This window comes from Carcharhinus amblyrhynchos, chromosome 1 (assembly GCF_965287045.1).
Source record: "Carcharhinus amblyrhynchos chromosome 1, sCarAmb.v2.hapA, whole genome shotgun sequence".
Lineage (NCBI taxonomy): Eukaryota > Metazoa > Chordata > Chondrichthyes > Carcharhiniformes > Carcharhinidae > Carcharhinus > Carcharhinus amblyrhynchos.
In genome coordinates, this window is record NC_137324.1 from 55,581,173 (window position 1) to 55,594,961 (window position 13,789).

The 13,789-nt window shown below is 42.6% G+C and overlaps 1 protein-coding gene across 1 annotated transcript in view; it reads left to right on the forward strand.

The window, feature by feature from the left end:
- Nucleotides 1-6,613, forward strand: part of LOC145339304 (urea transporter 2-like) — a 39,922-nt gene extending 33,309 nt beyond the window's left edge. Inside the window, exon 9 of the mRNA XM_080183765.1 lies at nucleotides 5,098-6,613. Within this exon, the coding sequence (XP_080039891.1) occupies nucleotides 5,098-5,265 (168 nt within the window). The 3' untranslated portion in view covers nucleotides 5,266-6,613. The remainder of the gene's footprint in view (nucleotides 1-5,097) is intronic.
- The last annotated feature ends 7,176 nt before the right edge of the window (nucleotides 6,614-13,789 follow it).

Below are 13,789 nucleotides of genomic sequence, written 5' to 3' on the forward strand. Positions count from 1 at the left end.
ATCAATTTAGTCTTCTGCATTTCTTGATTAGAGTACTGATACCATCGAATTCAGCCAAGTCACCAAACTAGACTCTTTCTTTTATTGTCTCTTTCTTTTATTGTGGATTCTACAGTCTGTTTTGTGTGTGTCAGTGCTAATTTAGTTATTTTGCTGAGATCAGTTTAAGTATAATAAAGCTAACCTACTTTTTTGTTAAACTCAAGAAAACATGTCCTCTTGGTTCTTATGATCATAACGCTATAATAATTCTCACTTAATTGGCAATGATAACTTTTTCAAAAAAAATTTGTTGTGATCAAATGAAGAGTGAGCAAACAGGGGAACTCTTTAATTTTTCAATCCTTTCTCATCAGATTGTAATAATAAATTATGAAGAGTAAATGGTAGGGTTTTGTACAAGTGTTCATGAACTTTTGGGCAATGTATTAGATTGGATAGTGGAAACAGAGTTGTAATGAATAGATCATTTTCAAAATGACAGAATGTAACGAATGGGTTGCTGTAAAGATCAATGCAACAGATGTTTACAATTCATACTAATATTAGGAAGACACAAAGGCCATAATTCATCTAATAAGAGTGAAGCTTCATCACTGAGCCTGAAAGCAGTTTGTGAGACTAAGTGGGCAAACAGTTGGACCCTTGTGCAATGTTTTGTCTGCTGCCAATTAAGTGGTCAAGTGCCAGGACCACGTTCTATTAAGGATGGCAGAATTAATGCTGAAAATTGTTTTCCCTCATTGAAATCTAGAACTAAGGGCATAAAGATGAAGGGATGGCTATTTCAGCCTGAAATGAGGAGAAATCTCTTCACTGAGGTTGTGAAACTGTTGAATCATTGAGAGCTTGCAGGGGCTATTGTGTATATTCAAGGCTGGTATCAATAAAAATTTGGAGATTGGACATGAAAAGTGGATTTGAGGTCAAGGGTCAGCAACAATTTACAAAATGATGTAACAGGCTTAAAGGGCCAAATTGACGACTTCAGTTTCAAATTATTTTTTATGCTTTCTAATATATAATCAGAGGAAAAATGCTTCTATTAGTGGCCAAAAAAGGAAATCTTGTGGAGGCTAAAAAATGTGACTGAAGTCAATCAGTCAAAGATCAGTGATAGGTAAAATTTTGGAATCCTTAACAGGATAAAACATCTGTGGGTAATTGGGGATGTTTGAGAACAGCTGACATGGATTTATAAAAGACAGATCGTGTTTAACTAAATCTAATTGATTATTTGATGTAGTAACAGAGAAGGTTGATGGAGGGAATGCAGTGGAATTTGTGTATAAGGATGTTTAGAAAGCATTGGGTGGATTGGCTATGCTAAATTGCCCTTTAGTATCAGGGAGACTTGTTAGGGTAAATGGTTATGGGGATAGGGCATGGGTGAGATTGTAACTGGTACAGACTCAACAGGCCAAATGGCCGCCTCCTGCATTGTAGGGATTCTAACAAGATGCCACATGAAGGGCTTGTTAACAAAATTGAAGCTTATGGAATAGGGGCTGGTCAGTGAGCAATTAGATTTTAAAAAATTGACTTAAAGGCAAAAGAGAGGTTGTTTTTCAGACCAGAGTAGTAATAAATAGTAGCTTTAACCAAGGATCAGTGCTAGGGCCACTCCTTTATTCACTGTAAAAGGACTTGAATCTTGGAAAGTTCTTACAATTTGCCGATGGTACCAAACTTGGAGGATTCCACAAATTGCCTGCAATAGGACCTAGATAAACAAAATGGGCAGAGAAGTGCCAATGGGATTTAATACAGATAAATATGAGGAAATGCATTTTTGCATAAGGGTGAAGAGGTAATTTCAGGATAAATTTTAGAGTGTGGTGTGGAGGGAGAGGGGGTGGTGTGCGTATATTTCTCACTCCCGTCCCTCCTCAGTGGGAAAGTCAGTCTTAAGACTGCAGCAAAAATATTCTGGCAATGACCTTAAATGAGATAATTGTCAGGCTTGGACCTCTCGGGTCTCGAGTTGGCAGCAGCTGATTAGTCCCAGCGTTAACAGAACTCAAAAGTGCCAACTCCTGGGACTACAATCAGGCCAAAGAAGGAAGACACGGGTAAATCCAGGGTTTTTGGTTGGAACTCCATCGGGTTTGAGACAGGGATTTGAATGCTGTAGCAATAAACATAAGTGGTTAATATTTTGGGAGTTGTCCCCAATGGGCACAGGGAATCCCAAAGTAACACACATTATTGTGCCGGGGAAGAAAGAGGCCTTTAGCTGACCATCAATTAAGGGCCTCAATAGGCTTAGAGGCAGACAGATGCTTTACCTGCCCACCATCATATGGAGGATGGCTTGGGGATATGTCGATAGACTGTGGGCAAACCACCCATCCTATTTTGTGCCCTCCTGCCTGCAAACGCACTGGCTGGGAGGCTGTAAAATTTCCTTTATAGACTTAATGGCACAATTCTGAAGAGTGTACAAGAACAAATCAGGGACCTGAGTGTGTATGTGAATTGATCTTTGAAGATGGTCGGACATAGTGAGAGAGTTATTACCAAATCATGAGTTCTTGGGCTTCATACATGGGAGCATTGAGTACAAAAACAGGGAAGTTCTGAAAGAAATGGCGGAGGTGATAGTGGATGCCTTGGTGGTTATTTTCCAGACGTTGCTGGATTCCGGGGAAGTGCCGGAAGTTTGGAAAACGGCTAATGTTACGCCGTTGTTTAAGAAGGGTGCCAGGCAAAAGGCGGGGAATTATAGGCCGGTTAGTTTAACGTCTGTGGTAGGTAAAATGTTAGAATCTGTCATTAAGGAGGAAATTGCGAGGCATCTTGAAGGGAATTGCTTGATAGAGCAGACGCAGCACAGTTTCATTAAAGGGAAGTCGTGTCTGACAAATTTACTGGAGTTCTATGAGGATGTGTCTAGGGCGGTGGATAGAGGAGAGCTGGTGGATGTGGTCTTTCTAGATTTTCAGAAGGCGTTTGACAAAGTACCTCACAAGAGGTTATTGCAGAAGGTCGAGGGACATGGAGTTGGGGGTAGGGTGTTAGCGTGGATAGAGGATTGGTTGTCAAATAGGAGGCAGAGAGTGGGGGTCAACGGGTGCTATTCGGATTGGCGGATGGTGACTAGTGGAGTGCCCCAGGGGTCGGTGCTGGGGCCTCAGCTTTTTACCATTTATATAGATGATCTGGAGGAGGGAACCGAGTGTAGGGTGTCGAAATTTGCTGATGACACCAAGATTGGGGGAACGGCAAATTGTGCGGAGGGTGTGGAGAGTCTGCAGAAGGATCTAGATAGGCTGGGCGAATGGGCCAGGAAATGGCAAATGGAATTTAATGTTGGCAAGTGTGAGGTGGTCCACTTTGGTAGGAAGAATGGTAGGAAGGACTATTACTTACGGGGCGAAAAACTGCAGCAGGCGACAGTGCAGAGGGACCTCGGGGTCCTTGTGCATGAGTCGCAAAAACCCAGCTTGCAGGTGCAGCAGGTGGTCAGGAAGACGAATGGGATGCTGGCCTTCATAGCGAGGGGGATTGAATATAAAAGTAGGGAGGTCTTGCTGCAGCTGTATAGGGCATTGGTGAGGCCGCAGCTGGATTACTGTGCGCAGTTTTGGGCGCCGCACCTGCGCAAAGATATTTTGGCCTTGGAGGGAGTGCAGAGGAGGTTTACTAGGCTGATACCGGAGTTGAGGGAGTTGAGCTATGAGGAGAGGCTGAATAAACCAGGCTTGTACTCATTAGAGTTTAGAAGAATGAGGGGAGATCTCATTGAGATGTATAAGATGATGAATGGGATGGATAGGATAGAGGTGGAGAGACTCTTCCCGCTCAAAAAAGACAGTAGGACTAGGGGGCACAGCCTCAAGATAAAGGGGGGGCGGTTTAGAACGGAGTTGAGGAGGAACTTCTTCACTCAAAGGGTGGTGAATCTCTGGAATTCTCTGCCCGTTGAAGTGGTGGAGGCTGCCTCGCTAAATATTTTTAAGACGCGGGTTGATGGGTTTTTGATAAGAGAGGGGATTAAGGGTTCTGGGGAGAGGGCGGGAAGGTGGAACTGAGCCACGACAGATCAGCCATGATCTTATTGAATGGCGGGGCAGGCTCGAAGGGCTAGATGACCTACTCCTGCTCCTATTTCTTATGTTCTTATGTTTATGTTCTTATGTTCTTAAGTTATTCTGAAGCTATATGAAATTCTGGCTAGGCTCCAACTAGAGTATTGTGTTCAGTCCTGGTCACTGCACATTTGGTAAGATATGAAAGTCCCTAAGGGCGTGAAGATTTACCAAGATGTGTCGAAGGGTGGTTACTTGTTGTCACAAGATTAGAGCCTTCAAATTTATACTACCATTTTTCAATTGTATGAAATGTTAATAAACAGTTTGTATCAACAAACCAAATGGCACTATAACCACAACAACCAGTGAAACAGTTAAGTACTTATCACTTTATTCCATTGAGAGCTACTGGGATTTGAGCATTTTTGTTAATTTGTGCTCTTATTTTCAGTGGCATGTTGGCACAATGATTAGCACTGGTGCCTCAGTACCAGGGACCTGAGTTCGATTCTCAATTTCTTAGGTCACTGTTTGCATGGAGCTTGTAAATTCTATGTTCTGTAGATTTCTCCCCATGTCTCTAGTTTCCTCCCACAGTCCAAACACGTCTGGGTTAGGTGGACTGGCCATGCCAAATTCTCCCTCGGTGGCAGGGGGTCTAGATAAGATAAATGCATGGGGTTATGGGGATAGAGTCTGGGTCAGATTGTGGTCAGTGCAGACTCGATGAGCTGAACGGCCTCCTTCTAAACCGTAAGATTCTATGATTCTAATGCAAATGTAACAATTCTAGTCAAAATGATGTGGAAGCATCATTTTTCTTTGTAATATCAAAGAAAGTAATTTTCATAACATCAAATGATTTCTAGCACTGTTGGATGGTTATTCAGACAGGAGACGGGGCGGGGACCTTTGGGTATATGTTCAAACAGTGTTGCCTTTGTTCTGTGTATAAAAAACATCTGGGACTGTCTCCTGTCATATCATTCAGTATCATTACTTAAATGTTTTTTGAAACAGAGCTGATGTCGCTATTTAAGTGTTATATTTTGTTATTTTCAAGGTTGGATTACCTGCATGCACATTGCCTTTTTGCCTTTCCACAATTATATTTCTGCTGATGACCACCAATAATAAAGCCATCTGTAAATTGAGTCTATCTGAAGTGACCTACCCTGAGAAGAACATAAGAATTTACCAAGAGATGAAGAGAATTGAACAAACTAAATGAAGAGAATATGGTGCAAAAAAATTCCTCTCAAATATAACTGTGTATAAGATATATAACCATGTAATGCTTCATTTTTACTTAGTTAATTATATAACCTATGTTTTGTATAAATGCCTTAAATACCCTGATCTTTCCACAAATGAAATATGTCCCTTTTTAAAAATATACATCATTGAAATTATAATGCATTTTTTCCTTGCCCATTATTTGAACTGCTCATGTTCTATTACAGGAGTTGGAAATTAATTCAAGGCATATATCTGAAGTTAAATACCTCTATGGTTGTACAGGGCTATGTGACAGTGAAAGAAATTGGATATCCATGGCACCACAACTTGCATTTAATGTACAAGATATCCCCAAGCACTTAGAGGTAATAATCAGGAAAAAAACCAAATAGGTTCTAGGTCAATGGAGGAATTAGCCTACGAAGGCGTGATCAAAGCAGTAAGTTTTAACCTGAGTCTTTCGGCATGAGTGGAGTTGGAGAGAAAGACAGAATCTTGTCCCAAAATGGGTAACAAATTATGCAGATGTAAGTTGAACAATTTCAAGTTGAGTTTGGAAGCACAGCAAAATACTAAACTGAGATACAAGGAAGCTGTGAAATTTAAAGCTAATATTGTAACTGGAAAGAAAGCTTGATGATTTTCTGGAGTAACATAACTCTTCTGTTCTGAGCTTTGTTGAGATTACAGTGTGAGTCAGTACATTCAGGTGAGAAAACTGGAGGAGGAAACAATCTTCTGTGCCTTTTCATCAGTTCTGATCAATGTCTGACTACTGAAGATCCATGTTGCATTAAAAAATTACAATCACAATCAATAGCTAGGTTAATTATTTTACCTTCGCCTGTTAAGTTTGTGTTAAAAATTCATGTAATCTAGATTACATGAATTACTTGTGAAAATTCATGTCACAAGTAAGCTTACATTAACCCTGCATAAAGTTACTGTGAAAATCCACTAGTTGCCCCATTTCAGCATCTGATCGGGAAGGCAGAGGGAGAATTTAGCATAGCCAATCAACTTGACCTATTAACTAAAGGTGACATTCTTTTGGTTCATAGTTTGGAACCACCTAGTTATGGTGCAGATGAATAATGTAAATGGTATGAGTTCAACATCTCTAGTAAATTGTGAATATGTGTTTATTAAATCTGGCCATCCATTGATTAACCATGTAAATTCTACTTGGTGCATTAATGCCCTCCAGAGAAGAGAATCTGCATTCCCCACCTGCTCTAGAATATCTGTGACCTCAATCCCTCAATATAGAGTGGATTTGATGTACTCAAATAAATATTACATGGCTTGTCATAACCCAAAATAAATGAAAGCATTCTGCAGTTTTGTCTCTAGATATTGAAATAGTGCAAACCCATAGACAAGTTGCTGCATAGTCAGCAGAAACCCTGATAATTTATTCATCAGCTTTTGTTAAATTTCATAGCTGGAAGTAAAGAGGACAGTTTTTTTTGGCCTATCAACTGATCAGGCCCAGGAACACTACTTTTTTTTATCCAACTGGATTCCTTACCGTTGGCCCACTTTATGGTTGGACCTGACAGTTGAAAATAGGCCTCTGCAGGCCTTTATACTCCTGGGAGCTATCAATGGACACAAAATCTATAGAATGATTTCTTTGTAACCATCTCTATTCACTTACTTGGAAACATTTTCCTGGTTTCAATATTGTCTGCACCAGTAGAAAGTAAAATAAACAGTTTTTTTTAAAACAGTCCCTCTCCAGCAGGTTTGGAATCTCATAAAATGCTGTGCATAGCCTGTCAGCTGTCTACCGCCCACCCCTGATCTGTCTCCCATTTTCGGGGACATGGTGGAGGAATTGGATGACCTGTCTGTCCTTGGACTTAATTTTATTTATTTATTAGTCACATTAGGCTTATATTAACACAGCAATGAAGTTACTGTGAAAATCCCCTAGTCACCAAACACCAAGTACACTGAGGGAGAATTTATCATGGCCAATCCACCTAATGTGCACACCTTTGGACTGTAGGAGGAAACCCACACAGAAAAAGGAGAACATGCGGATTCCCCACGCACACAGTAACCCAAGCCAGGAATTGAACTTGGATCCCTGGCGCGGTGAGGCAACAGTGCTAACCACTGTACCACCCCGCCACCACCTCCTCCCCCCCCCCCCCCCCCCCCAGCCTTCAAAAGACTAATTAATGATCAGTTAAATGTCTCGGCCTGCCCGCACCACAGGGGAAGGCCTGCTCTAAACAGGTAGCCCGGTGTGGGCTGCTGGTAGACAAGGGTCATGTACATCCTTTAAGGGTATTCTGAGCCCAACAGAGACACTTTAGAATTGTACCCTTGATTTCATGTTACCACTCTGCTGCCTTTCAACCAAAGTGATTCACTTCGCACTTCCCTGCATTAAAATTCATCTCTAATTTGTCTGCCCATTCCACCAACTTATGTCCTTTTAAATACTTGTTTTGCGTCATCCACAAATTTTGAAATTGTGCCCTGCACACCAAAGTCTAGATAATTAATATATATCAAGAAAAGCAGAGGTCTTAAGACCACGCACCCCCTGCCCCTAACCCCCCGGAAACCCCATTAAACCTTCCTCCAGTCAGATTAAATCGATTAAGAGTTTCCCAATCAAATGTGCATAACTGCTTTCACTGTCAGAAAGAGTGGCCAATTGCAAGGAATATCTTTGATAGAGGAATAAATGAATCTAGCCGCTGAACATCTTCTACACCCAGTTCATATCAGATAGAGTTCGCAGGATAGTATGAAAGCACTAACTTTGAAATCTCTCAATTCCGAATAGTTTCAGCTGGTTCAGCCTTCTCATGCAAAAGCAAGCAAGTGTAACTTTTACTGTACAATTGCTGCAAGCACAGGATATAAGGTACACCTATATGAATGAAGAAGGTAAGAATATAATAAGATTTTCACATACCTCTAATATTTGAAACATTTTTTGCATAGTGTTAATCTTTAAAAAAACATAGTCAAGTTGATAGAAAGGGCAGACAAGTTTGAGATGAAATTTATACAGTTACGTAAGTTGTACAAACAAATGCAACAAGATAGAATGCCTGATCCAGTCTCGCTTAACAAGATTGATCACATGGATATTGATCTAATTTACAGCCAATCCAATTTTCCATTTAATAAATTGAACAGCAAAAAAACCCTCGAGCATTAACTCATAAAAATTACATCTACAGTTCAACCCTGCCATACAAATCATCCAAGATTTCCAGTATTTTTGTTACACCAGTAGATGGCACAAATGTATCATGTAATCCTTAAATGTTATTAAGATAAAACTCTTGAAATTTATAACATTTCATGAAACGTTATTGTACACAATGTATTATAGTTGCACTGATATAAAAATAAAAAACATATACTTACAACTTTAGAAGTGTAAACAGCAACAGCAATGCCACACATTCCAACAACATGCAATACATTTCTTTTATTCTGGCATGAAATATCATAACCATTGGCACAGCCACTATTTATTGCTCATCTCTAGTTGCCCTTGAAAAGCTGGTGGTAAACTACCTTCCTCAACCACTGCAGTCGATCTGATGAAGGTATACCTATCGTGAGCTCCTACTGTAACTCTGGTGGAATGTGCCCGAAGAATCAGAACAGTTTTCACCTGCCATGAACAAGGCCAACAGTGTGAGGAATGTGGGGCTAGGAAATCCCCACATTTGGAGATGTGAGGGTATAGACATTCCTTTCTGACAACTAGTGGAAGTGGGGCTAACATGGGGTTCTTGCCCAAGATGGAACCCAGAAACCATGAAGAGTGACACTTTTCGAAAATTATAAAGGAGCACTGTTCACAAGTATAACTTCTGCTCAGGGCACCACATATGGTATAATGATAACATGTATAAATGACACATAAATATGTTTCAATATGATTTTTGATATCAAGAATGAAAGAAAGCTGTACATTTGACATGTACAAAATAAAAATGTAAAGTAGAATTAAAGATTAAGCAGGCCTCATGCTCTGATTTGGAGAATGTTAAATTGCACATGATGATGTTAAATCATGGTGGATATGGAGTTTTTAGATTTCCAAACGGCGTTTGATAAGGTGCCTCACAAAAGGTTGCTGCAGAAGGTTAGAGTGCACGTAGTTGCGGGTAAGGTGTTAGCGTGGATAGAGGATTGGCTGTCTAATAGGAAGCAGAGAGTTGGAATCAATGGGTGCTATTCTGATTGGCAGCTGGTAACCAGTGGAGTGCCGCGGAGATCGGTGCTGGGGCCTCAACCGTTTACCATTTACATAGATGATCTGGACGAGGGGGCACAGTGTAGAGTGATGAAATCTGCTGATGACACGAAGATGAGTGGAAAAGCAAATTGTGTGGAGGGTGTGGAACGTCTGCAACGTCTGCAGAGATCTGGACAGGCTGAGCGAGTGGGCGAGGATCTGGCAAATGGAGTATAATGTTAGCAAGTGCAAGGTTATCCACTTTGGCAGAAATAATAGGAGGAGGGATTATTATTTAAAAGGCAAAAAGCTGCAGCATGCTACGGTGCAGAGGGACCTGGGGGGCAAAAACCCAGTCTGCAGGTGCAGCAGGTGATCAAGAAGGCAAATGGAATGTTGGCCTTTACAGCAAGGGAGATAGAATATAAAAGCAGGGAGGTCTTGCTGCAACTGTACAGGGTACTGGTGAGGCCGCAGCTGGAGTACTGTGTGAAGTTTTGGTCACCGCACTTGCAAAAGGATATATTGGCCTTGGAGGGAGTGCAGAGAAGGTTCACTAGGCTGATACCGGAGCTGAGGGGGTTAGCTTATGAAGAGATACTGAATAGACTGGGTCTGCACTCGTTAGAGTTCAGAAGACTGAGGGGAGATGTTATAGAGACATTTAAGATAATGAGGGGGATAGATAGGGTAGAGGTAGAAAGATTCTTCCCGCTTAGAAAGGATAGCAGGACTAGAGGACCCAGCCTCAGGATGGGGGGGGGGGGGGGGGGGGGTGCAGTCTAGATCAGAGTTGAGGAGGAACTTCTTCATTCAAAGGGTGGTGAGTCTCTGGAATTCTCTGCCCATTGAAGTGGTGGAGGCTACCTCCCTGAATATATTTAAGTCACGGGTAGATAGGTTTCTGACAGACAGGGGAATTAATGGTTATGGGGAGAAAGAGGGAAAGTGGAGCTGATCCACTTCAGATCAGCCATGATCTTACTGAATGGCAGGGCAGGCTCAAAGGGCTGGATGGCCTACTCCTGCTCCTATTTCTTATGTTCTTATGATGTGAGGAGCATATCTTGACGTCATCATGCCAAAATGGATAACCTTGCATTTATTACAAATTCCATCTTCCAGATTCTGGCCCATTCCCCTAGCCTGTCAATACCCACTTGTAAACTTTTTGTCTCCCCATCACAGTCTGTTTTCCCGCCTATTTTTGAGTCATCAGCAAATTTCGCTGTTACATTATGTCCCTGCTTGTAGATCATTGATATAGATTACAAACAGTTGTAGTCCAAGAACTAGCCATGTGCAACCCCACGAGTCACATTGGGCACCAAGGACAGACACTGTGGAGAGATACAACCGTTGTCATGTTCCCACAACAGTGGTGGAGAGGACCATTGCGCTATTGAAGATAAAGTTCAGAAGTATCCATCAATCCGGTGTCCTACTGTAACAGCTTGAGCAAGTGTCACTCGAAGTAGTTATTTGATGTGCTCTTCACAATCTCATTGTCCCTAAGGGGAGCCTCTTGAGCTGCAGGATGTTAATCCTGGATTAGCTGCCTCAGATATGGACACCGATGAACATCCCTTGGCATCAGGACATCCATCCTTCCTGGTTGCTGCCTCCTCCAGGGTTCTTGAGGCATTCGACCTGTAAAGTTTCATCATGCATACTGTCCTCCCTCTACAGATCATCTCTGTTTGTGGAGGCATGTATTAACATTGAAACAGAGAAACAAGAAACAAGAATAGGCCATTCGGCTCTTAGAGCCTGCTCCACCATTCATTTTGATCATGGCTGATCACCAAATTCAATATCCTGATCCCGCCATCTCCCCAAATCCCTTTAGCTCCAAGAGCTATACCTAATTCCTTTTTGAAATCACAACATTTTGGCTTCAACTACTTTCTGTGACAGTGAATCCCACAGATTCACCACTCTCTGGGTAAAGAAATTTCTCCTCACCTCAGTTCTAAAAGGTTTACCCCTTTTCCTCAAACCATGACCTCTAGTTCTGGACTCCCCCAAATCGGGAACACTGTTTCTGAACCTAGCCTGTCTAATCTTTTTAGAATTTTATAAGTTTCTAGGAGATCCCCTCTCGCTGTTCTAAACTCCAGTGAATATTACCCTAAGTAGCTTAACCTCTCGTCAAATGATAGACCTGCCATCCTAGGAATCAGTTAGGTAAACCCTTGCTGCACTCCCTCAATAGCAAGATAGCCTTGTTCAGATCAGGACACCAAAACATAGTACTCCAGATGTGGCACCACCAATACCGAATAAAATTGCAGTAAAACATCCCCATTCATAGACTCACATCCTCTTGCTATAAAGGCCATTTGCCTTCCTTACTACCTGCTGTACCTGCGCGCTTTTAGTAAATGATGCACGAAGACACCAAAGTATCTTCGCTGAGTATCTATCTCTCTCAATTTACACCCATTCAAGTAATAACCTGTCTTCCTATTATTGCTAACAAAGTGAATAACATCACTTTCTCCACATTAAACTGCATCTGCCATGCACATGCACATACACTCAGCCTGTCCACATCATGCTGAAGCATAAGAACATAAGAAATAGGAGCAGGAGTAGGCCATCTAGCCCTTCGAGCCTGCCCCGCCATTCAATAAGATCATGGCTGATCTGTCGCTGCTCAGTTCCACTTTCCCGCTTTCTCCCCATAACCCTTAATCCCCTCTCTTATCAAAAACCCATCAACCCGCATCTTAAAAATATTTAGCGAGGCAGCCTCCACCACTTCAACGGGCAGAGAATTCCAGAGATTCACCACCCTTTGAGTGAAGAAGTTCCTCCTCAACTCCGTTCTAAACCGCCCCCCTTTTATCTTGAGGCTGTGCCCCCTAGTCCTACGGTCTTTTTTGAGCGGGAAGAGTCTCTCCACCTCTATCCTATCCATCCCATTCATCATCTTATACGTCTCAATGAGATCTCCCCTCATTCTTCTAAACTCTAACGAGTACAAGCCCAGTTTATTCAGCCTCTCCTCATAGCTCAACCCCCTCAACTCCGGTATCAGCCTAGTAAACCTCCTCTGCACTCCCTCCAAGGCCAAAATATCTTTGCGCAGGTGCGGCGCCCAAAACTGCGCACAGTACTCCAGCTGCGGCCTCACCAATGCCCTATACAGCTGCAGCAAGACCTCCCTACTTTTATATTCAATCCCCCTCGCTATGAAGGCCAGCATCCCATTCGCCTTCCTGACCACCTGCTGCACCTGCAAGCTGGGTTTTTGCGACTCATACACAAGGACCCCGAGGTCCCTCTGCACTGTCGCCTGCTGCAGTTTTTCGCCCCGTAAGTAATAGTCCTTCCTACCATTCTTCCTACCAAAGTGGACCACCTCACACTTGCCAACATTAAATTCCATTTGCCATTTCCTGGCCCATTCGCCCAGCCTATCTAGATCCTTCTGCAGACTCTCCACACCCTCCGCACAATTTGCCGTTCCCCCAATCTTGGTGTCATCAGCAAATTTCGACACCCTACACTCGGTTCCCTCCTCCAGATCATCTATATAAATGGTAAAAAGCTGAGGACCCAGCACCGACCCCTGGGGCACTCCACTAGTCACCATCCGCCAATCCGAATAGCACCTGTTGACCCCCACTCTCTGCCTCCTATTTGACAACCAATCCTCTATCCACGCTAACACCCTACCTCCAACTCCATGTCCCTCGACCTTCTGCAATAACCTCGTGAGGTACTTTGTCAAACGCCTTCTGAAAATCTAGAAAGACCACATCCACCGGCTCTCCTCTATCCACTGCCCTAGACACATCCTCATAGAACTCCAGTAAATTTGTCAGACACGACTTCCCTTTAATGAAACCGTGCTGCGTCTGCTCTATCAAGCAATTCCCTTCAAGATGCCTCGCAATTTCCTCCTTAATGACAGATTCTAACATTTTACCTACCACAGACGTTAAACTAACCGGCCTATAATTCCCCGCCTTTTGCCTGGCACCCTTCTTAAACAACGGCGTAACATTAGCTGTTTTCCAATCATCCGGCACTTCCCCGGAATCCAGCGACGTCTGGAAAATAACCACCAAGGCATCCACTATCACCTCCGCCATTTCTTTCAGAACCCTCGGATGCATTCCATCCGGTCCTGGGGACTTGTCCACAATCAGCCCCTCCAGTCTGTCGAGCACCGCCTCTCTGCATTCGCCTCACAGCTCACACTCTCACCCAACTTTGTATCATCTGCAAATTTAGAGATAATCCATTTGGTCCCTTCTTCCAAATCATTTATAATATGAATAGT